General features: G+C 56.2%; 1 protein-coding gene across 1 annotated transcript; it reads left to right on the forward strand.

Annotated features, from left to right (window-relative positions):
• Nucleotides 1-4,033: 4,033 nt before the first annotated feature.
• GGT7 (gamma-glutamyltransferase 7) lies at nucleotides 4,034-22,874 on the forward strand. The gene is made up of 15 exons (XM_075721194.1): nucleotides 4,034-4,220; nucleotides 7,248-7,474; nucleotides 8,861-9,012; nucleotides 9,996-10,110; nucleotides 10,653-10,720; nucleotides 11,409-11,482; nucleotides 11,951-12,144; nucleotides 14,432-14,519; nucleotides 15,275-15,402; nucleotides 17,521-17,609; nucleotides 18,429-18,581; nucleotides 19,106-19,223; nucleotides 19,943-20,080; nucleotides 21,051-21,150; nucleotides 22,701-22,874. The coding sequence occupies exons 1-15, from the start codon at nucleotides 4,034-4,036 to the stop codon at nucleotides 22,862-22,864; spliced, it is 1,995 nt and encodes a 664-aa protein (XP_075577309.1). The 3' UTR covers nucleotides 22,865-22,874.
• Nucleotides 22,875-23,870: the final 996 nt, after the last annotated feature.

Raw genomic sequence — 23,870 nt, forward strand, 5'->3', positions numbered from 1 at the left:
TCAAGCGCTGCTGTAAAACGTGCAGAGTGAGGCAGTGCAGAGCTGGGGAGTTGCTTACCTGCCCCTTTGCTTTATTCCTCGCTTGCCTGCAGTCCCACCAGCTGAGTTCCTTGGTCTTTGCAGTTCTCTGCAGTTTTAGTGGCTGGAAGCTGAGGCAGAACCTGAGTTGAGGAGGATCCTCTGTTGAGGATCGTGACCATGCGGAAGCGATGTTGGTCTCTGGATCTCCTCAAGGCTCCTGGTAAGTAAGTTAGCAATTGCAGTTGCTCAGCGGCAAGCTTTTCATCTCTTCAGGTTTCTGTTTTAAGGGGTGCCTCAATGGCTAGAAGCAGGTATCCCCAGTGCTGATCACCAAGAGAACTAAAGCTATGGCATCTGCCCCTGAAGAAGTGAGGTTGAGAAGCTCAAGGGGATGTGGCAGCCTATAGAATGGCGCTGAGCATCTTACCATGATGAGGACTGTGAAAATGAGGGCGTTCTGCAGAGACTTGAGAGATCGACACAGGGACGGCCTAGCAGAGAGTGTGAAGTTGAATGCTAGGAGGACTGAAGAACAGCAGCTGACAGGAGCATGGACTGCAGTGGGGGGAACAGGGGCTTGGGCATCGCCTCTGTCCTCAGGAGTTTCGGTATTGGCACGGTGAGCGTGCTTGCTCTGCACTCTCCTCTCCTCAAAGGGCAGGGGACTAAACCAAGGGCTGGAGTGGGTCTGTGCTACCGTGGAGCAGTGACTCTGGGAGAAAAAGGTCTCTGCACTGGAGATCTGAGCTGCGGGAGGCACTGCTGTGGGGATACGGTTCCTCTGTGAGGCTGCGTCCCTATGGGCTCTGCATGATGGTGCAGAGAAGAGGGTGTGCTGCCTGCAGGGTCTGTGGGGCTCACTGCTAGCTGCAGACCTGGAGGAATGTCACCTTGGCTTTCAGCAAAAAGAAGCCAGTCCCTGGCAGGAAGGGGAGTGAGATATTCCCTGGCCTAACCTTGTTGTGAGGAGAGGAGCAAGTGTGTTCTGGTGTGGAACTGGCAGAGAAATTTCTTGTGGTCTTTCTTGGGCTTCAAGCAAAATATCTTGAAATTAAAACTTCAAGTTATTTTTGGTCTTAAAGGGAAAAATGGCATGGGTGCAAAGATGTGCTAAGGGGCGTTGAGAGGTGGCTGTGCAGCTGGGCATCTCGTGTCTCGGCAACAGCAGTTGTCAGACCCCGGATGAAAGAGCTGCTGCCTGCCACGGGGTAGCTCCGCAGCGGCAATGGCTGAGCACGCAGCGTGATGGAAATTTGTTACCTGTGGTTTTGGTCCAGCAAGGGAATGCTGCTGGGGTCACTTGTCTTTAACAGCGCTTGGGATGTCCTTCAAGCGAAAGGAAGCAGAGCTTTGTCTTCAAGCACTGTTAAGTCACAGGTGTATCTGACAACTGGGGATAGTGTTTGGCGAGACCTTCTGGGACAGCAGGGTCCCTGCCCACGCTCCCAGGGTGTTTCAAGGATGCCTGTTACGGCTCCTCCAGGCAAATGGTGGAGGAGGATACAGTACGTGCAAAGCTCCTGGCTGTGGAGGAGCTGCTTTGGTGGGGAAGGGACCACCTCCAACTGCTGGCGATGGGAAGGCTGGAGAGGTGTCTGAAAATGGAGCAGGCTGAGACTGGCTTGCAAAAGCCAAGCTATCCTCCCATGAGCATTTAGTTAATAACTGGCAGCGCCCATCATGCCCTCAGGCTGCTGGAGGGCACTGGCGAAACCCGGCCACTGCCACAGTGGAAGGTTCACATCTCCCTGCGTTAAGGAGCATTGAGCGAGCCCGTGGAGCTGCTCACGCAGGGAAAAGCGGGGGCATTAGCTGGCTCGTTGGAGGACGAGAAAGTAGGACACGTACCTCTCGGGTGCCTTCCCCAGAGCCAAACAGCCCAGCACGCAACGCGCTCCGTCTCCCAAAACAACAGATGTCCAGGATAGATCAGGGCAGAGGATGGGTTTTTCAGATCTGGCAGCCGAACGGCCAAGCGCGTGTGCCAAGCTCAGAGGGAGAGGCTGGTGGTGTTGCGGGGGGAAGTAATTAGCACAAACCTGAAGCATTTTGTTCAGCCCGGAATGAAACAACCTCTTCCATCTTCCAGTTATTTTACTGGTGTTTTTTAGGTCAACCTCTGAAAGAAGTGTAGGGGTAAAAAAACGCTTCACCCAGTTTGATTTCAGAAATGTTCATGTAAACCAGGCCTCCCCCGCTGTATGTATGCCCATCAAAACTCTTTGCCAAATGGGAGCTGTTGGTAACCATGGCTCGGGTTTGCCCCAGGTGTGGCGGGTTCTGTGGCCCGAGTTCGGGCTCTGCCTGCACCCGCCTGGCTCCGTGCTGGCCAGCTGCACTGCCCGACGGCCTCAGCCCGTCCTGACACACGTGCCGCTGCCGCTGGAGCCACAGCAGTGAGAGCCGCTGGTGCCAGGGCTGAGCTTGGCCGGCTTCACCTGCGAACACTGACCGAAACCCGTTGTGCCGCGGGGAGGACCGCGATCTTCATAGAATCATAGAATGCTTTGGGTTGGAAGGGACCTTTAGAGCTCATCCAGCCCAACCCCTGCAGTGACAGGGACAGCTTTAACCAGAGCAGGGTGCTCAGAGCCCCGTCCAACCTGGCCTGGGATGGTTCTGGGGATGGGGCCTCCACCGCCTCTCTGGGCAACCTGTGCCAGTGCCTCACTGCCCTCAGTGTAAAAAATTTCTTTCTAATGTCTAGTCTAAATCTATTCTTCTTTAGTTTAAATCCGTTATTCCTTGCCCTGTCACAACAGGCCTTGCTAAAAAGATTCTCCCCATCTTTCCTGTAGGCCCCCTTTAAGTATTGGAAGGTTGCACTCAGGTCTCCCCGCAGCCTTCTCCTCTCCAGGCTGAACACCCCCAGCTCCCCCAGCCTGGCCTCGCAGCAGAGGGGCTCCGGCCCTCGGATCGTTTTTGTGGCCTCCTCTGGGCCCGCTCCAACAGCTCCACGTCCCTCTTGTGCCGAGGGCCCCCGAGCTGGGCGCAGGGCTCCAGGTGAGGCCTCACCAGAGCAGAGGGGCAGAATCCCCTCCCTCGCCCCGCTGGCCTTCTTCAGATCTCCTCTCCAGCCGGCCACGCGCGAAGGGTCCGCGCTGGCGGGCCAAGCTGGCTGCGGGGGAAGGCAGCGGGATGCTCCGTGGCAATGGCACGAGGGGTCCGCGCTGGAAGGCCAAGCTGGCTGCGGGGGAAGGCAGCGGGATGCCCCGTGGCAATGGCACGAGGGGTCCGCGCTGGAAGGCCAAGCTGGCTGCGGGGGAAGGCAGCGGGATGCCCCGTGGCAATGGCACGAGGGGTCCGCGCTGGAAGGCCAAGCTGGCTGCGGGGGAAGGCAGCGGGATGCCCCGTGGCAATGGCACGAGGGGTCCGCGCTGGCGGGCCAAGCTGGCTGCGGGGGAAGGCAGCGGGATGCCCCGTGGCAATGGCACGAGGGGTCCGCGCTGGCGGGCCAAGCTGGCTGCGGGGGAAGGCAGCGGGATGCCCCGTGGCAATGGCACGAGGGGTCCGCGCTGGCGGGCCAAGCTGGCTGCGGGGGAAGGCAGCGGGATGCCCCGTGGCAATGGCACCGGGCCTCTGGCCGACGGTGCCCCGCTGGGTGCTGGGCCCGCCATGGGAGCGGGCGAAGCGGCAGCGCCTGAGCCTCCCTGCTAGAGGCTGCCTTGAATAAGCCACGGCGCCAAGTTCGTGCACGTCCCTTGGAAAACTCTTCCAGCCTTGTGGAGACGGGACCGGGAGCTCCCCGGCCCAGCCACCCGGGGGGCTCGGCCCGGGAAGCAGGCGCTGCTCGGGCTGACCCCCGGCCCCTCCACCGGCTCCGGCCCAGCCTCCGGGGCCAGGGGCTCGCACCCGGCTGCGGGGAAGCGGCGGAGGGCGAGCCCGGGGCGACCGCGGCCTCGGGCCTGCGCTGGGCCCCGCTGGGCCCCGGGGGCCGCCCCCGCCAGGCCCCGCCGCGGGGAGGAGCAGCGAGGCCGCCCCGGCCCGGCCCCTTCCGGCGGCGGCGGCGGCGATGGCGGTGCCGGTGCCGGCGGAGGCGGGGGGAGGCCGGCAGCGGGCCCTGGCCGCCGGCTCGCCCGTGGACTACATGAGCATCACCAGCTTCCCCCGGCTGCCCGAGGAGGAGGCGGGCGGCGCGGCCGAGGGCGGCCTCCGCGCCCGGAAGGAGGAGGACGCGTTCCTGGGCGAGCAGGACACGGGTGAGGGGCGGCGGCCGAGCCCGCCCGCGGCCCCGCATGCCCCCGGCCCCCCCCCGGCCCCCCTCGGGCCCCCGCTCCGCCCGCGGCCCCGGCAGGCCCGGCCCGGGGGGCCCCGGAGCCGCAGCCCCCGCTTGCCCGCCCCGGGGCCGCCACACCGCCCGCCCCGGGCCCGGGGGCTCCCTGCCCTGGCCCCCAGCAGCGAGCGGGGCCTCGGCGGGCTCCCACCCCCTCGTCTTCCCTCGTTTACCCCGCGGGGGCACAGCCAGAGAGCCCCGGGGTTTGGCACGGAGCTAGCGATCCCTCCCGCCCGGTGCGCGGCTGGAATAAAGTCAGGTGGTCCTGCGATCCCAGAGAAAACCCTTTGCCTGTTGTCAGTCGATTCCTTCCTTCCCAACAGTTCAGAGAAACGCTGTTTCTCCCCCATGTCATGTTTCTCCCCCACGTCATGTTTCTCCCGGCAACGCGTCCCTTCACCCCCGGGGCCGCTTCGTCGCCCGCGGGCAGGTCTCTGCCCCGCCGACCCCGAAACGCTGAGGCCCGTGTTTGCGAGCCCCTCATCCTCTGCCCTGTCCCGCTGCGACCGCCGGCTGACGTTCCCGTCGCCCGTCCTCCATCCCGCGCTGTCGGGGCGAAGCCGCCGCGCGCGGCTTTGCGGGAACAGCCCTTCCAAAAGCAACGAGGCCTCTCGTCTCGCGCACGGAGCACGGGCAGAGTTCGGTGCGGTTTTGGCCGCGCCGGTGCCTTGCCGGGCGCGGGGTCTCGGTCTCGCCGGGCGCCCGCGCGTGGGGCGGCTGGAGGAGCGGCTGCCTTGGGTTCGGCCGACCCCGCGCGCGTGTCGCAAAAGCCGGCTGTGCTTCTCCACGCCACGTTATCTGCCGGACCAGCAGGGAGGGAGCCCGGACCTTTGGTTTGTACCGCCCAGAAGATCTCATTAAAAGGAGGAAGCCCCTGTTGTGCTGTCAGTGCTGGGGACAGACCCCCCGAAGGACCGAAGGGTCCCGCGTGGCAGCGCCTGCCAGAGCCCATGAGCGGCTCCAGTCTCTGCTGTCCCCTCCGCTGCAGCTCCAGAGCTGAGGTGGCCCTGGTTCCCCAAAGCGCTGGTTCCCCCGTGAAGCCATGTCTCCTTCACGGCCCCTGCGGAAGCCCAGTAGGGTTTGGTGGTTCCCTTTCAAGCGTGGACATTGGTGGTGGGACAGGCTCCTTCGCGTTGGCCTCACAGGCTGCTCCTTGCGCTCTGTGCTCCCGACTGACCCCTTCCAGCCGCTCCCGTCCCCAAACCACGGCCCTGCTGTCCCCAGGCAGCACCAGTGGTGACTTGCCCAAGGCCACGCGGGATGTCTGTGGCGGAGGACGAGGGGACTTGGGCGTGGGTGGGAGGGCCGTGTCCCCTCGCGTGGGCTGGCCAGCGCTGCCGGAGCAGAGCCGAGGGACGGCGGTCCTGGAGGGGCCGGGCGGAGGAGCCCACCGCACTCCTCCCTGTTTCCCCGCACACCAGCGGGGCCGGTGGCCCATGGGGCCGTGCCAGGGGCTGCGTGTGACATCCATCCCCGTGGCATCCCCTGCCAGGCCTCCCGCTCTGCCCGCATGCTGCAGGCCCAGCTCGCTCGGACCAGACGTGCCGGCGAGGGGCTCTGTGCGTGCCCAGAGGCGCAGGCTGGGAAAGCTGAGCCTTTCCCAGTCGTGCTCCTAAATCAGCACAGCAAGAAGGGGATTCGGTTCACCCTAAGAGGATTCCCTGGCTGCAGGGGGTTTGCTCCTGGTTGCAGCATCACTGAAATGAAAACTAACTCCCCGCCTGGCCCCAAGAGAGCTGCACCCAGGACGTCTTTTTAATGCCATGGCAAGGACAGGGGTGGCAGCCCCCAGGGAGGTGCTGCCTGCCAGAGCAGACGGGGAGGCACGGCGGGGTGATGCGGGGTTTCCTGCTCGCTCCCTTCTCCCTTACCCCAAACCTGGGAAATGTCCCCTGTGTGGAGGAACAAGCTTCTCATCTTGTCTTTTCCACTCGGCGCTCCTCTTCTTCCCACCACCGATGTGTGGGGCACTGCAGCCCCCGCGGGCTCCCTGCAGCCCCCCCAAAAAATTCATCCAGGAGCCCTGGGTGACGCCCTGAGCCGCTCGGTCCCATTCGGTGCCCGGCAGGGACGGGCATGTCTCCGCGGCTGCACCGGCAGCTCCGTGTGCCCGGCAGCGCCCGTGCACAGGCAGGGCATGCTCAGCCGGCGTCCTCCCCGCCACAAAGGCAGCAGCTGAGGCAAGCAGAGGTTCAAGGCATCTTTCAGGGCAAAAGAGAGACTTTTTCATCCTGCTGAGCGCTGTCTGGCGGATGCCCAGCAAAGCCTTGCCCCATTGCATTTGCCGTCTCGGAGCTGGGCGTTCGGCGAGCGGCTTGATTTCACAGCGGGCCTCGTCAGCTGGAGGAAGCAAGAAATTAAAGCAGAGCCTTTCCTGCCGTCGGAGCGGGTGGACGCCCCGAGGCCCTCCGGTTTGCAGGTTTGCTCCTCTCTGCCCTCACTTTGCCATGCTTCCGTAGAGGTATTTCCTGTGCCCAGGCCACATGTTTTGCTTCGCCTCTTTCTCTCAGGTGCTTTAGCTCAAGCATAGCTCCAAATAAGGCTGCTGGATTTCTTTTTTTGTATCTTAATTTCCTCTTCTTCAGTCCTGCTGCATTTCAGAGACCTGTTTGCAAGTCAGTGCTGTTAAGAACCCCTCGAAACAGAGCAGTAACTGCGGGCCCGTCACTGAAGACTGATGCATGGACTGAAATGGAGAAAAATTCAGGGTTTTTTTGCCCCTCTTAATCTCCAGGGAATTCAGTTTGGAATAACTAGAGCTAAAGGAAGGGATCAGTAAAATGACCTAAAGCGGCATCTGAGCCAGAAAGTCTCTTGAGAGCTGGGATCAATAGGGAAGGTAACAGCCTTGCTGGAAGGGGCCTGGTGTAATGTTAGCGCTGCGTAAACACTGCAATAAGAGCCCCGCGTTGCTCAATAACTAACACTTGTTTTCTCCCTGCTGCCCACAAAGACCCGGACTCCTTCCTGAAGTCCGCGCGTCTCCAGCGCCTGCCCTCGTCCTCATCGGAGATGGGAAGCCAGGACGTGTCCCCTCTCCAGGAGACCAGCAAGGACCCTTTTTCTGGAGACTGCAGCTGCCGGCAGGATGGGCTGACTGTCATCATCACCGCCTGCCTGACCTTCGCCACGGGGGTCACGGTGGCCCTGATCATGCAGATCTATTTTGGGGACCCTCAGGTAAGACGAAACAGTGGCTTTGCGGTTGGGCTTTGGTTCTGAAAGTAGGAGAAGCTCCCTGACTTTCCTCCTTGCCAACAGTTTCGTGCTGGTGAGCCCCGGCCGGTGTCAGTGAGACCCTGGCTGCTGAGTCTCTCTCTGCGATTCCACCCCAAATTGTCTTGAAAGCTTTTTGCTGTGGCTGGGGTTGTGCTCGGAGAGGCGAGCTGGGCTCTCGGCGCCTGCCCTGCAGCCGGGGCGCGGGTGGCTGTGCCTGGTGGGTTTTGGGGTGCTGCTGGGGGAAAATGGGCAGCCCCGCTGCTGTGTCTCCAGCTGTGGTTTGAGCCAGATGTGAATGCTTTCAGAAAGCAATCCTTAGTTAAGCAGTAGGCATCTTTCGTACATCTCCACTTGGAGAGAGTTTTATGGATCTGTGTGCCCAGGCTCACATCTGGAATGATCCATCCAGGACCAAGCCGGGGAATAGCTGGAAATGGAGCTGAACCTCTTGCTGATCTGTCCCACAGACCAGTGCTAAATTGCAGAGCAAAGGTAGCATGGCCGTGGGGTCGAACCTTCCTGCAGAACATCTCCTGCCAAGTACTGCAGCCAAGAAGGGCCGAGAGGCAGCCAGTAGTCACCATCATCTTCTCCACAGGCAGAGCTGCCTGCAAGTCCACCTGAAAGAGATTTGCTTTTTTTTTAATTTATTGCTCTCTCACTGGCATGTAAAACGCAGCTGTTGGGAGTGGAGAGGCTTGGCCCCGCGGCCAGCTGGGGTCAGCGCCGGGGGGATGCTGTGCCACGCAGCCCCTTCCGTGGCACCGCTGGAAGGGCCAGTCCTGCCTGCCGCGGCCCTGCCGCCTTCGCGCTTCCCAAGGCCACTCTGGCTCGTGCTGAGAGGCTGCAGTCTGTACCATAGGCTTAACAAGAACCTCTTAAAACCTGCTGTGACTGCATCAACACTGGCGCTGGCACCAGGGAAGGATGAGAACAAGCCGTGGTGCTGGGGGGTGCTGCATTCTTTGCAGCTGCATTCCCGTTTCCAGTGGCCGCATTGCTGCAGCGCAGCGGCAGCGCGCCGTTGCCCGTTGCTCTTGAGGATCAGCCCGACCCTGCTCTGGGGTTGTGGAGGACAGGGTGAGACGTGGCCCACCGCGTAGCATGTCTGCTGCTGAAAGCCAGCTGAGCTGATGGCCACGGCTACACGCAGAGTGGCCACAGCTGCCCTGGTGCAGGGACGTGCCAAGGGACGTATTACTCCCGCCGGCATTTGGAGGCACCTGAAAATGCAGATCAGCCACAGCCTGGGCGCGGGCCTCAGGCTTGAGGTCCCACAGAGCTGGGCGAAGATCTGGGTGGCCCCAGCACCCCTCCCCAGGCACAACCGCTCTCCTCTTCTGGCAGATCTTCCACCGCGGGGCCGTGGTCACGGACGCTGCCCGCTGCACGGCGCTGGGCGTAGAGGTGCTCAACAAGCAGGGCTCCTCGGTAGACGCGGCCATCGCCTCGGCCCTCTGCGCGGGAATCGTCAACCCCCACACATCGGGGATTGGCGGGTAAGTGTGGATCCCCCCCCGCGCTGCCGTCTGCGGTTGTCCTCGAGCAGGCGGTTTCCCCACCAGCTCAGACGTGCCTTCGTGGTAGCCCGAGTCCCAGCACGCGTGCCAGGTCTGACATCAGGCAGTGGATGTGTCCGCGTCTGCACAGGGACGGGGACCCTTCCCGTGCCCCGAGCTGACAGCGCGGGGCAGAGACCCCCAGGGAGGGAAAAGCCACGTCTGCCGTAGTGGCTGCCAGGGAAGTGCAAGCCTCAGGCTCGAGAGGGTTGAAAAAGTGACCACAGGCTGCCGAGCCCCTCTGCGAGTGTGCCAGCAGCTTGCAACGCCCTGGGCTCAGTCCCGATGCTTTCAGAGACTGAGTGCTTCCCTCCGTAAGCTCTGCTCCCGCTGCAGCAGGAGGCTGAGGTCCCAGCCCGGCTCCAGGCAGCAGCCAGGCACGGCGGCGAGGGGTGGCCTCCTCCCAGCCCTCATGCCCGGGGTGGCACCCACGGGAGCCTGGTGCTCTCAGCTCTGCAGGAGGTCTCGGGAGCGTTGCATAAAACACCGCCACCTGATAGCTTCTGCAGGCTGCGCCATGGATCGCTGTTGTAAGCAGAAACCCTGTTTTGTTGCAAAACGGCTTGGATTAGAAAGAAAATCCCAGGCAGTCCCAGGCTGGCGGTGGAACAGAGCCAGCGGCCTCTGGCCAGGCTGGCAGGGCCTGATCCAGCCTCGCTGCATGCTCAGCACGGGGGCTGCCCGCGTCCCGCACCGGCCCTGGCTCGGTTGTCCTGAACCGCTCTCTGGGGAAGGGCAGCAGCGTTCCCCTGCACCGCTGGCCAGCCCCGGGTCACTGCTGAGCCTGGCGACCTGCTACGATGGCCCTGTCACACCAGGACTGGCCCCAGCCCCCGTGGCACCCGCGCTCTTCATTTTGGCTTTACGGCAGCGGCTGTTGCAGGGACGGCCGGTGCCGTGCCGTCACCCCCGTCTCGCTGCAGGGGTGGAGTGATGCTGGTCCACGACATCCGGAAGAACGGGAGCTGGGTGATCGACTTCCGCGAGGTGGCTCCCCTGGGCATCCCGCTGGAGGGGGACCTGCAGAAGGACACCAAGGTGAGGACCGGCGTCCCCCGGCCAACCCCGCCAGGGCTGTAGCTGGCTGAAGTCTCCAGCTCTCCTCTCCCCGCAACCCTCGGGCCGAGGGGGAGATGCCCGGGGAAGCGACGGGAGGCCTCTGCCACCATGGGAGATCCCAGGCCTTACAGACATGGGGAGTCCAGGGAAAATACTTCCTCGGCAGCCCCAAAACGCCTGGAGCCTGCAGGGCTTGGGGAGTAAGGAGGCACGTCCCTCCGGCAGCGGGGAGCCGGGAGAACAGGAGTCCCAGGAAGGAGCGCAATCCCGTGTCGTTCTGCTGAGTTATTTCTCCTGGCCAAATGGGGTTGAGACCAGGGCTGAATTTGCCTCTTTCCTTCCAAAAACCTTTATTCCCTAATTTAGTGTGTTGCTACAGACCTCTTGCCCACTCCTAGAGACCGTGCAGACACTGCCCATGCGAACGTGACTTGCATCTCCTTGGCTTGCAGTTGGGGACCACGTCCCATGTCCTCGTGGGAAGGAGACTACTCTTCCTTTTTGTCCTTCCTATTTTACAGCCAGGCCTGCTCGTGGGGGTGCCAGGCATGATGCAAGGGATGCAGCAGGCGCACCAGTTACACGGGAGGTAAGCCACGAGGCTGGCACAGGCGGGCTGTCCTCGTGCTGCATGGGCTGTGCCCTGGGGTCCCCGCGGGGGAGCTGGGAGCACACCAGCCCTCGCCATCAGACCACGTTCTCAGCCACCAGTCAAAACCATTAAGCTAAGGCGTACGTGGAGGCTTGTGTTGAGAAATGTGTTCATTTTTTGGTGCTTCGTTTAAGAAAAGAAAGAATTCGGCTTAGTCAGGTGTTCTGCAAAGTGAAATTTTGGCTAATGAGATGGACAATAAATGTCCTCTTAGAAATAGGCGCAGAACGTTCTCATGCGTGTCCGTGTGTTTTCATTCTCTCTCTAGAGAGGGACCCTAAGGAGTGTGGCTGTCCTTGATGCCCTGTTGGGACAGGGAGGGGGGATCTGAATGACTTGCTCAGGGCTGGGGCCTGGCTTGCGATTTTGCTCCAGGGATGTCCCTTCCCCGTCCTTGCACCGACATTCCTCTCTGGCGCACTTTGTGGAGCATCGAGGCGATCCTGCTAAAAAGAAACGACCCCCTGAAAGCTCATTGCTCCTTTTGGCCACTGCCAGCCCTGCAGCCCGGTCTTTCAGGAGCCCCCTGAAAGCCCCCGAGCCGAGCCCTGTGCTTGCCCCCCACCACCCTGCCCTGCTGCACCCCTCCAAGGCACGTTTCTCCTTGTCCTTTCTCCTTTGGCAGACTGCCGTGGTCCGAGCTGCTGGGCCTCGCGGCCGCTGTCGCCCGGGATGGGTTTAATGTCACCCACGATTTGGGTGAGTACCTGATGGGGGGCCGAGGGTGGCTGCTCAGCACGCAGCAGCACACTGGCCGCTGTGCTCGGGTGCGGGGCAGCTGGGGCTGTGGATGGCTGCTCATGGGAAATTGAGGCTCTTTGGACCTGGAGATGGACGGTGCTGGGAGCTGAGCAACGCGCGAGCCACGGTCTGCGAGGGGGGAGCGTGTTGGCAGCATGGAGCCCTTCCCCAGGGCCGCTCAGGGACAGGTCAGAGCAGCCCACGCTGGGCAGCCGCCCGGGGCCAGCCCGGGCAGGGCGCTGGGGTTCCTTCGGGTTCGCTTCCCAGCTCTAGCGCAGGCACGATCCAGCCCGCCTCTAGTCTTGAAACAGGGCAAGAGGCAGCAGCAGGGCTCCCGCATCCCCATCAGGCGCGCAGTGACTCCAGCTCCCCGGCACGTTCCTGCACCCTGCCTTTTCTGGATGTCCTCCCCCTTCTCGCCCGCAGCCAAAGCCGCCAGCGAACTGAAGGACATGAACTACTCCGACAAATTTCGGGAGATCTTCCTGCCGGACGGCCAGCCCTTGCTGCCTGGCACGTTCGTCAGGCGCCTGGACCTCGCGGCCGTCCTGGAGCTGGTGGGGACGGAAGGGCTGTCGGCTTTCTACAGCGGGAACTTGACCCAGGAGATCATCTCCGAGGTGAGCCACGTCCGTCCCTGTCTCTGCCCCAGACCACAGGGCTCAGCCCGGGCCGGGGGTGCCACCTGCCATGTCACCTGCTTCAGGTGACAATCTGGAGATAAGCCGTAGCCCCGTGTCAGCGCAGCGATGGGGACAAATGCGTGGAGCCTCCTTTTTCCTTCCCGTCCCCGTCACCGCAGGGGCGTAAGTGACACGCAGGTCACTTCCACAGCCCACAGAAGTGAAGCCTCCATTTCTGCTATAACCAGGACAGACTGGTTTTTTGAAGGAAAAAAAAAAAAATCTCAATTTCAAGACCCCCTCTGGGCTGTGTTAGTATTAGTGACAACCCCTTTTTCCCCATAACGAGAGGTGCCCCACTGTCAAGAAGCAAATTTTTGTTGTTAATGGGGCTGTAAGATACAGACTCCAGGAAGATGGTTTAAAAATAAAACTGTGAGCCTTGTGAGCAGAGGATCAGGCAGGCTTGGTCCCAGTTAGGGTTGCCCTAGTTTAACTCATGTTGTTAGAGGTGCTCTGGAAAAAATAGCAACAACAAACAAAGTAATTCTGGTAAAAAAAAAAAAAAAACCAAACAATTTTTATACCCGTGTAGCTGCAGTCAGGGTGGTTGGCGGCACCGTTTTTCCCTACCACTGCAGTTCAATGATGCACCTTCCACATGCCGTCAGTAATCTGGAACGGGTTCATTCAGCTCAAGCCTTAGACATTTGTGAGCTCTGCGTTTGGAAATCTCCTACGGTTCACCTGGACCACAGCGGAGGTAGCGAACAAGGAACAGGAAAAGTCCCGAGCTTGTGGTGCATCTCCGCAGCTGAACCCTGCTTTATCACCCCGTCCCCCTGACCTGAGGGCTGCTGCGGGGAAGCACAAGCTCTGTGGAGGAGCGAGGCCCAGGGTTGCAACACCAAACACCCTGGCAAGCTCTGGGCTCAAGTGCGCAATCCCGGCTTTGGTTGCAGAGCAGAGCAAAGTGCTGGCTTCCCACAGCATTTATTGTTCCAGCAAAGGGAGGGCATCAGTGTGGTGAAATCAAGTAAAGCTCCAAAACACCCTGCCCTTTGTTTCCATCCTGCGGTGGGAAGGCACAGGTGTAAAAAAGTGCTCTCTGGGGAATTTGAGCTGGCGTCTGCAGTGTGTGGCTGCCCAGGGCTTCTCCCCTTTCTGTGCCATCAGGCTCCTCCTGCCCCACTCCCCGCTGCTTCGCCCGGGCTGGCCGAGCTGCGGGGAGCCCGCTCCTGGCCAGCAGCTGGGTTCAACCCCGCCTGCGCTCTGGGACCGCTCGGGGAAGCGGGCAGGGGTCCCGAGCAGGGGATACGTCTTCTTTTGCAGCTTTGGGGTGATTTGACGTGCTGCCCCCCGCCACGTTCCCTGCATTAGCCTTCCTGCTCCAGTGATTCATCCATTTCTGCAAGAAGGAGTTTTCTTGCCAAGTTAGCTGGCTAGTTTAGAAATCAGTGCATGCACAGGTTATTTGTTCTTGCCCATTTTTGGATGGAAATCCGGAGGACTCCTAGCGGCAACTCATCCCAGCAGAACCTCTCACCAGGCTGTGTGGGTTCTCCTGGGTGGAAGGAAGGAGCTGGCCCGTGAGCGCAGTAGCACCTGTACGCTGACTGAGAGCATTACCTGCTTCAGGGGATTTTAAAATCAGCAGAGTGCAGTTATGATGGTCCTACCTCATCTCCATCATGACTCCGCCACGGAAGACCTGCGGTGGAGGGAATTACCCATCTTTACTGTGTTCATGAAAATTACTGAGCCCATTAAGTTGTAACTCTAGGAGAGTCTTAGAGAAAGACCAAGGGTACAGCAGACCCACTATCACCTGAAATAATTGAAAATAGGGTGTGAATTGCATCCTAAAGATTTCTAGCGATGGCGACCTGCTGCAGCCAGGTTCCTCCTCTCCTGGATCCATATATAGCTTTTATCCTGGCAATATTCAGATGCTTCATAACCTTTAACACCGTCGTGCTTGCCACCCAGGGGAGAGCAGGCTGCGAGGCAGTGCCAGTCCCCACCCTCACGGGTGGGCAGAACATCTTCAGAGCACCCACGGGGTGGGTGAGATTTTGGAGGCGAGCTGCAGAGCCTTCCAGCGGCGGTGAACGGTGAGCCAGGCCACCAAGGCCTTGAAAGCACAGATGTTCAGGGTATCCTGAGGAACCTGGCTCTTGGCTCGGGAATCTCAGTGGTATTTGTTTGACAGCGTGGCGCGTGTTCGCCTGGGCCAGCTGTGACCCAGCTTTCTCAGCGTGCGCCGCTTCGCTCTCTTACGCAGGTCCGCAGCTACGGAGGAGTCTTGGTGGAGGAAGACTTCAGCAATTACAGCGTCACAGTGGAGAAGCCCGTCCACACAGTCTATCGAGGTAAACGCCTGACCCATTGCCGTGCAACTCCAGTTAAAAGTTTGCTTCACCCGGCGAGAGGTGGCGACAGCTTTTAACAAGAGTTGAAGTCAAAGCTGCGCTGAGGCGTCTGCGGAAAAGCCCTCCAGGGAGTTTCCTGCTATTGCCTACCCACACTGGTGCATCGTAGGCAGTTCAGGAGGTTTTCAGCGCTCTGAAATGGGCCTGTTTTTTCCTTGATAGTAACCTTGATAGTATTTTGATAGCATTAAAGTGTAAAGATGCAACATGATCACGTACCGATGCAATGTCTAGATAGAAGCTGGACCACAGGCTAGTGCCTATGTCTGAAGACAGTTCCCACAGTTGATTGGCAAGGGAGAAAAACTTCCTTTATTCAAAAAGTTTCTAAAAATGTCATTCTTTTCTAGAAATCCCTGTATTTGCTCTCCTTACAGCTGTAATGTTGCAAATCCATTTTAAGAACTCCATTCTTCCACACTGCAGTCCAGAAACCAACCAGCCAACCAACAAGAACTGAATTTCAGGTGTAAAAAAAGCATCCCTATTTGGGCTTCCTTCATCTGTCATAAAGAAACAGAAAGATACAGCAGGAATGCTTTGGGAAATCCTTTCCAAATCATACTGCTTTCCATTATTTCCCCTCAAATCTGGAAAGGTTTCCCTGTCCTCAAGGACACTAGCTTATGGGAAAGCACTGTAACTGGACAGTATCTGACAAAAGCAGCTTCATTCCTCTCTTCTTCCCTTCACAGGGCATCTTGTTTTCAGCCCCCCACCTCCGCATGCAGGTCCTGCGCTGATCGCAGCACTGAACATCCTCGAGGGCTTTAACATCACAAGTCAAGTACCCAGGGGGAATATCTTGCACTGGATGGCAGAGGTAAGAGGAGGTTCAACGTTTGGCTGAATTTCTTGTGCTGCTAGAGAATAATTTATTTATTCCTTGGTTGCACGAAAACGTTGGTAGGTAATTCCCAGAGGAGAATGAGCAAACAGACTGCTAAGGTGTAAACCTGAGCTGTGCTGCTGCCTCAGGCAGGTGCGGATGCTGGAGCCTCCTGCTCAGCTGAGCTCTTTCTTGCGTAGGCAGAGCTTTTTTGGAAGAACAGACTGTGGCTTTTGCGCATTTCTTGTACACGATCATCTCTTCAGAATGACCCCACAGCAGCAGAGGGTGGTCCCACCTATTTCCTCCACCTCTTACGCTCCAGTGGCCCTGGCCATACCAGAGCTCTGCTAGGGCACTGCAAGGAGAGTCAGCAATGTGACGCTGCAGGCAAAAACCTATACGTGGCGATGACAAGAAAAACTGACCCAACACTTTATATTCTTTTAAAATCTTTACATTTTAGCCCGCTCATGACCTCAGTGGTCCAGATCATGATTATTCCAGTATTTAGGGCTGTCAGCCCTACCAAAACATTGCAGCTTCCCAGCAAGTCAAGCAAGTGCTCTGTTTTCTGCTCTGTAAGCAGAGTTATGTTCTTAGATGCTTAACAGATCCACAGCTGAGTTTTACAAGTTGGAATTTTAAGCAAGGATGTAACCACATCCTTGTAGCAGACAGGACAGTGGGTGCTTGGAATTTATTGCCTCTCCGCAAAAATGCATCAGCTGGAGGTGTTACACGCTGCTAGGCCTGTGCAGAGGCAGAGAAGGTTGACTCACCTAAGTTATTTTTGAGCTCTCTTCAGGAAGCTTTGGATGAATCTACTTGCTCTGCATTTGCAGCAGGCCAAGAGTTTCAGCCACTGGTTATCATGTCCCAGCTGAGGAACGGCAACCTCCAGATAAAGGGCAGTCACTTCAGAAGATGTGTAACCCTTATTACCTGGGATCGCACGGCTGAGATTCAGTGCTAGGTCAGCACCAGAGAGTCCAGCCCTGGGACAGCCGTGACCAAGATGCCTTTAACCGGTGCCTGTGGGGTGGACGTGGGCTGCTTGTTTCAGTGGAGCTCTTCCTTGGCCACCAAGCCTCTTGTACATCCTCCGTCTGGCGTGGTGGTCAGGAGGCTGTTTCATGGAAACGCCACCTTCTCCAGAAGTTAATCACGTTCTATGTTGTACGTCAGAAGATAAATGACGACACTTCAGGAGAAGTTGTTGATGCGTGGCACGTATCGAAACACAAGTCACATCTAACTATCTCCCTGCAGGGTAGTGTACTGTCTTGAACCCTGACTGAAAATGGCATGACCTGCAAGCTGAACGTCTAGTGCGTTTCTGCGAGGCACAGGCTGGTTTGATTTAAGAGCATATGTCTCCTTGTGGCTGTCCTCTGGCTATGCACCTTAAAACCAGGGCTGGATAAACTGTGTCTTGTGAAATTGCATCTTCCCATTTTTTAATGGACAGGCTTAGGCAGGATTCTGCATGCATGAGAAAGCAGATCCCTTCCTCTTTTTACCCCATCATTCCCTTAAGTGTGCTGGGACTAACGCTTTCTGTTCAAACACTTTGGATGACTTACAGCTAGGAACGTGGGTAGCAGCTGGTGAAGCAGAACAGCTCGTTTCTGCTCGGCAGTGGTGTTGTGCCAGTGCGGCCGCCGTCCCGAGGCAACGGCGAGCCCAGGACCCACTGTCCCACTGGGTTTCAGTGCAATCTCTGCTGTTGCGGTGACCGCTCAGCAATGGAAATAGAAAGTAAGTGGCATCCTGGTGATCCTGTCTGCCAGCTGGCAATGCAGCTGAACCACTGAGCTGGGCCGCGCCAGCTGGTCCCACCTTCCGCAAACACTGCTGGATACGCACGGCTCCCCCAGCACGCGGTTTGCCATGCCACACTGAATGCCCTTCAGTCCCCAAGCCCACGTGTGGCAGCCCTTTGCACTGAGGTATTCCCAGGACCGGGCTTTTAGACATTTTTCTTCATAGGCTTTAGCCAACATGCCAAGAGATCAGATAACTCTTCCTGTTTGGAGTACCAAAAAGTTGTATTTCCAGGGACACCTAAATGTTTTTCTTTTTCTTTCTTTCTTTCTTTGTTCAATTTAGACATTAAAAATAGCCCTGAGTCTAGCTAGCAACCTGGGAGACCCATCTGATGATGTGTCCGTCACTCACGCTGCAGAGGGCATGGTGAGGTAGGTCTGAGGCTGACGGGCACGGTGACAGTTGCAAGATCTGTGGTTTGGATATCGCTCCTGGATTTGCTCTTTTCAGTGCGCAGGGAAACCTGAGGTTTTTCTACCTCTGTTTTACTGAGGAAAGGTCAGTCCTTGAGTGTGCTCCTAGGGCTCACTCTTCCACAAGGATCACAGCTGATACCGCAGGGCTCTGGGGATGGTTGGACTGGATGATCTTAAAGGTCTTTTCCAACCTAGATGATTCTATGATTCTATGATTCTATGTCCTCACACAGAGGTTTCCAGGAGCCAGCTTGATCTTGAGGGTTCCTCCCACTTTCTCACCCCTCTACATACTCCTTAGCAGGTCGGACAAATGGCCGTCCACGTGGTCGTGACCGCACGTGCAGTTTCTGGCTCTCCCTTCCCCACCGTGGGGCTCGGTACCTTTGCGGTACACCCAGATGCGTGGGAGAGGCCAAGCCTGGGGCTTCAGCCCAGCCTCCCACCTCAGAGCCACGTTTAGCCACGGTTGGTGGCCAGAGCTGGACCTGACTTGCCCTCCTCCTGGAGGACCGGCCACCTGTTGTCCATCGGGGGTGAGGTTGCCGCTGTAGGCAGAGCCTGGGAGGTCCACGGCGTTGCCCCTCTGTGCGGACTGAGCCGTCTTGTCTCCTTCCATCGGGTGAACCGAAGGAGCTCCCTGTCCTCAGCGCCAGCCCCCTCAGGGAGACGCCGCCCGCAGCTGTGTACATGTACCCCCACGGAGAGACCGAGAGATGTTCAGCTTCCTAGGCTCATGGCTTGCTTTCCTCTTTCCCTCCCTCATCGCTGAAGTAAATCAGAAGCTAATTCCCTGCGCCAGCTGATTAATGACTCCCAGTCCTTCTCGTCTGATCTCCGCACGCCTCACTTCTCCGTGGAGGGCGGACCCGCTGCTAGCCAGGTCCTTGTCATGGGACCCGATGACTTCATTGTTGCGGTTGTAAGGTAAAGATTTACTTCTTCCCTCCATAATGTACTCAGAGGGTGGGAGCAGGGAGAAGGAAACAGGACAGGATGGGACCAGATGTGGAGCAGCTGGGCTGCTCTGTCCCAGTTCGTCCTGCCACAGGAGAGATGGGGAAGGCGGGGTGGAGATGTGTGAGCTGGTGCTGTGCAATCCTACAGCCCTCTCAGTGAAACGTGTCTGGATTGGCCTGAAGCTGCTCCCTGGAGTAGAGGTGATGGCCAAACTTGAGGGCTGATGAGGGCATGGAGACAGATCCATCACCTAGAGGGGAATCCTTAAACACAGGGAGGGACAGAGCTGCTGTCGCCCACACGGTTCCTGCTCCGAAGTACATGGGGACTTTGACTCCCCACGTCTGACCAGCCCTAAAGAACTACCAAAGAGTAGTTCTTTATCAAGTTCTCAAGCCAAGATGGGACAGAAGATTGGAGCCCTGAAAGCCTTGAGGTGTACAAAAACCTCTGGGAGGATTTTTATGAGATTTCTTTGTGTTTCTTTTCAGTTCTTTGAATCGTCCCTTTGGCAGTGGCATAATAACACCCTCTGGAGTCCTGCTGAACAGCCAGATGCTGGACTTCTCCTGGCAGAATAAAACAATGAACCACTCCATTCCCAGGCCGGTAATGAATGACATGACAAAATCTTTATTTGAGCTGTCTGTACCATTTTTTTTCAATTTTATTCCATCTCCACAACAGGGAGGCTATTTAATGCCTTATTAATAACTGAGAGACAGCAGTCTGTAGAAAGCTCCTATTTTTTCATTATATGAGCCACTGAAACAGGGTAAAAAGGCTTCATGTGTATCAATTATCATTATAATGCAGTTTTATCAAACAACACTGCACATCTCAGCTACCTGTTTTCCCTGCAGTCCAGATGCACTTTAAAGCAACCGTCCTTTTCTATGGACTTGAATTAAGGACTCTCTTTATGAATTGCTGCTCTGCATATTTAAAAGTAACAGATAGCAGAAAAAAAATCTTCAGGTCTCGGAAAGAAACAATTACAGACCAGTACTGGTGGCTTCCAGTGCTGCCTTGTTTCGTCTTGCCGTGTATTGTAAAACCATCCCACTTTGCTGGGTTGGTACTTTAGAAGTGGGTGTGTGGCTCCGTATACCTTCTGTAAGAGAGAGCCACAGTGTGAAACGGGACGGATCCTGTTAACATCAGAGAGCATTGTCATAGCAGTGAGGATGTCAGCCTTGTAAAACAACACAAGTGCAATTGCTGGCTGAAGCATAAAGAGTAAGACGTGAACCTGTGCAACTTGAGCACCAGCAAAGCTTTAGTCGGCTTGTTGACATTTTTTTGGTGTGTCTTTTCTTCAACTGCAGCAAAATCTCATTCAGCCTCAGAAACGGCCCCTGTCTTTCCTGTTGCCCACCATCGTGAGACCGGCCGAGGGGATGTGCGGGACGTACCTATGTCTGGGAGCTAACAACGGGGACAAAGCCTTGAGCAGCATCGTTCAGGTCAGCGCCGTGTCCGGGCACCCGCCCTCTCAGAGCAGCTGTGGAGCTCAGCGCCGAGTAGGGGCCCCTCCTGCAGTACAGGCTCGCCCTTCCTAATGTCCCAGGCTGTGTTGAAACTGGCGGCTACAGGATTACCAGTTCAGTCTTTGATGTCACCAGTTCCACACATTTGGTTTTTCAAATCTCTTAAGAGCTACCAGGAGCACCTTTCCTGGTGGCACCGCTCGTAATTGTAGAGGAGAAGCATCTTGGCAAAATCTGTAGTGGTTTTGTGTCGTTCTAATACCTGTTCAAAGCTCATCTCAAGGATCATCAGGAAAAAAAGGAGCATTTTGTACTCAGAGAATTGCAGGAGACTGGCAGCCATTTAGCCCTTTTCCCTATGAAAAGCTCCATTTAGTGCACTCCCTGCTCAGCACTTGCTATAAACTGGGCAGCCCCTCCTAATTTATGATTTGCAGTGAGGTGAAGTACTTGCCAATAGCTTGACTGCATGCACAACAGCAATGGGTTGATAAAACAGAAAGGCACAACAAGAATGGCTCCCATTTTCCTTACCTTTTGGAAGGCATTATTCAGAGCAAAACTAAAGCTAACCATTGCTTCCTAATGCTTTGTTTGGAGAAGTCACGTCCTGAGCTTTTGGCTGTAACAAACGTGTATTTAGAGATTACATCACGTTCCAGACACACAACTCTCCCAATTTAGCAGGAGCTATGTGGCAAAAAGCCCATGCAGTCCTGAAAAGGTGCCGCTTTTCCGCCAGCAATATGCAGGCCGTATTTCAAGGGCCTCTTCATATGTGCAAAACCCTGCATTAGTTCATGCAGTTTGGTAAAGGGTTCAAAATCTTCTTCGCCTGCTGCATCTGCAGATGTTGGAGCCACCGATTAGGGTGATGCTCGGGAAGTTGGCTTCTCCTGTTCTCATTACTCTTTTTTATTATTGAGGATCTTTTATTTTCTTGCAGGTTTTGGTAAATGTTTTAACATTTAACAAGAATCTGAGTGAAAGTTTGTCACTTGGACGACTTCACCCACAGCTTCAGTCCAACACCTTGCAGGTTGACAGTGAGTATGGACACTGGGTGTGGTGCAGCCCACAAATCTAGCGTGTTTAGAAAAGGAGCGGCATTTTCTTAGCACGCTGCTGTGGAAGCGCAACAGCCCAGCGCACAGCTTACCATGTTCTAGGTTCCCCAGTGGGTGCGGAGGGTTTTGGGGAAGACAAAAAGCTGCAACCTAGCTTCTTCAAAGCTTGGAGCGCTTGCTGAGCTGTGCCCTCTCCCTCTTGTCGTGGGAATGCTCCCTGGCCCCTCCAACACCACCTGCCCAAACTCTTTCAGGTGCTTCTCCCCAGCCCTCCCGCTGTCCCGGCTCACCTCCTGATATCAGCCTTGTCCTGTCCTTAAAACCTTTTGGCGATCTGATGCCATTGAGGATATCCAGATAAACAAGATTGCAACCACAGCTTCACCCAGACAGGTCCTGAAAGCTAGCAGATCTCCCCACACTTTATTACTATTGCCATAAGTGATGCTCTTTCACTTTCCAGTCCGTGTCCCTTAACTCCACCAGCTGGGGAGAAGACAAGGCTTATGGCAAGGCTTGTAGGTTGACAGTGCTGGAAATGCAGCATCAAAGCTGACACTCTGGAGACTGGTACTGCCAGCTCTTGTCCTTGTTATTACACATCTTGGTCTATTTGGTGTTTTTCCACAAAGCCCCATACCTTACCAGAGTGAACCATAAGTGAAATTTGGTTCTCATTTCACACAAAATAGCCGAAGTTTCTAGGCCTTCTCATTTCAGAGGAAAATCTAAAAATGTCTGCCGAGTGTGACCTGCAGACTTGGACACTAGAATGTAATTAAAGCAAATCCAAAACTTCAAAAGGTGCTAATTTGTGGGTTTGGACATTTGGCATCAACAAGATATATGTTAAGACACATCAGCAATGTATATTGGTTAAATAACTGTGGGGTTTCTGTGTGCCCGCTCGGTTTGTTTAGCTGCATCCCCAGCTTCATGTCCTCGGGCACTTCTATTCATACACGAATTGCAAAACATCAAATAAACAAAATAGAAGCAGAAGAGCAAGCAACCTAAGGTAGATGGCTAGAATATTAAGAACTATGTGAAGGGGAAGCTGGAAGGCTTATCACAAAGTTTGTTATTTGGCAACTTGGTTTACTATCCTGAGCTGCATCTTATTTTGACTAATAACTGTTAATAACTGTTATTTGTAACTAAGCTCTTAAGAGTGAGGACTGCCTCGTGTTCTGTAAGAAGAATAACTACAGTAGGTGCCAACGTATTTTCCCCTTTTTCCAAAGAGGAGGATGTTCCACATCTTTAGATGGTCTTCTGGATCCTCCCCTTTCCCCCGCCGCACCGCGCACTGCCCAGCTCTGAACAGCCCTTGCTGCTGAGAGCTGGAAGAGCGCTCCGCGGAGCGGCGAGGGCTGGTCCTCGGCCGCGTGGCTCGCCCTAGCCGGGACACCTGCAGAGGCTGCAGGCAGATTCCTTCACACTGCAGATCCCAACAGGGTTAGAACAGAGCTTTGCATCAAAGGCAACAGCGGTTTCAGTTACCAGCTCCTCTCTTAAAATCCCTACAGGTGCGTTTCCTGAAGAAGATATTGAATTTCTCGTAGCCAGGGGCCATCAAGTGGATAAAGTCAAAGTGGTCTCCCTAGTTCACGGGGCCAGGAGAACCAACAGTTTCATCATTGGCCTGAAGGACCCCAGGAGCGAGGATGCTGCCGGAGCCACGATACTGTAGCACCTCCCAGATGACGTGTTCACTGAACAAGGCTTAGACAAATCAACCCAAGTGACGTGCATGTTCCGAAACGGCCCCTTCTCCGTCCCCGGGGCGGGAGCCCCCCGTACGTGCTGCTGAGTGGACTTTCTGCATTCCCCACCCGGGACGACACCAGAGGGGTTAGCAGCACCAACATACAGCTCTGGGGTTTTTTTTCTTTTATTTTTAAATGATTTGAATTGCAAGCAGCCCAGTCCTTGTTACAGGAGTGCAGGGAGCACACTTTTCATTTGGCAGAGTCTTGCTAACAATTTCAGTCTTTTCAAAAGCCCAGTTCTAGCCAGCATCTTCATTTTAGTGAGCAGGAACATCAGCAAAGTTAAAAACAGCTGATGGTGGTACTGTCAGCTTCAGCTCCCTGTCTTTCCCAAGTTCATTCTTTGCCTCTTGTGTAAACCAATAATTAATACAGCCTAATGTAGTGTTTGTAGGTGCCTGTAGCTGGAATATCCGGGCGTCCTTTACCACTCCGTATGGGCCAGCTGATTTTTAGCGGCGTGCAGCCTCCTGTGTTAGTTCCTTTTCTCACATCGCTACATACCTTGCGTTTCGGGAGTAAGTATTTTGAATCAAGTTGCTGCGCAGACTCACTGGCAGCCTGATTTTGTAACCGGCGCAATCGATTTCAACTTCTAACAACTTGTGGAGCCCCCAGTAGTTTTCCTACAGAGGTTCAGCCTCCTCCATGGTGAATTTAAGCTTAGTGGTATGGGCTCAATTTTCTTAGATACTCGTTGGAGATATCTTAGCAGTACTCCACAGACTTGTAAAAATCCACAGACCACGGACTGAAAACCACATGGAGAGCGTTTAGGTAGGTTCAGGGCTTTGCTTACACTGCCTTATCTCAGTCTGCTCTGAAAGCCTGAATCGTGTAATCCCTACAGAGAAGCTTGGGATTTTCTGCTTACTAAATTCATGCCTGTACTTCAGCTCCGTATTTTGATACCGGTGGCTCTATTGG

This window comes from Pelecanus crispus, chromosome 14, assembly GCF_030463565.1.
Source record: "Pelecanus crispus isolate bPelCri1 chromosome 14, bPelCri1.pri, whole genome shotgun sequence".
Classification (NCBI taxonomy): Eukaryota; Metazoa; Chordata; class Aves; order Pelecaniformes; family Pelecanidae; genus Pelecanus; species Pelecanus crispus.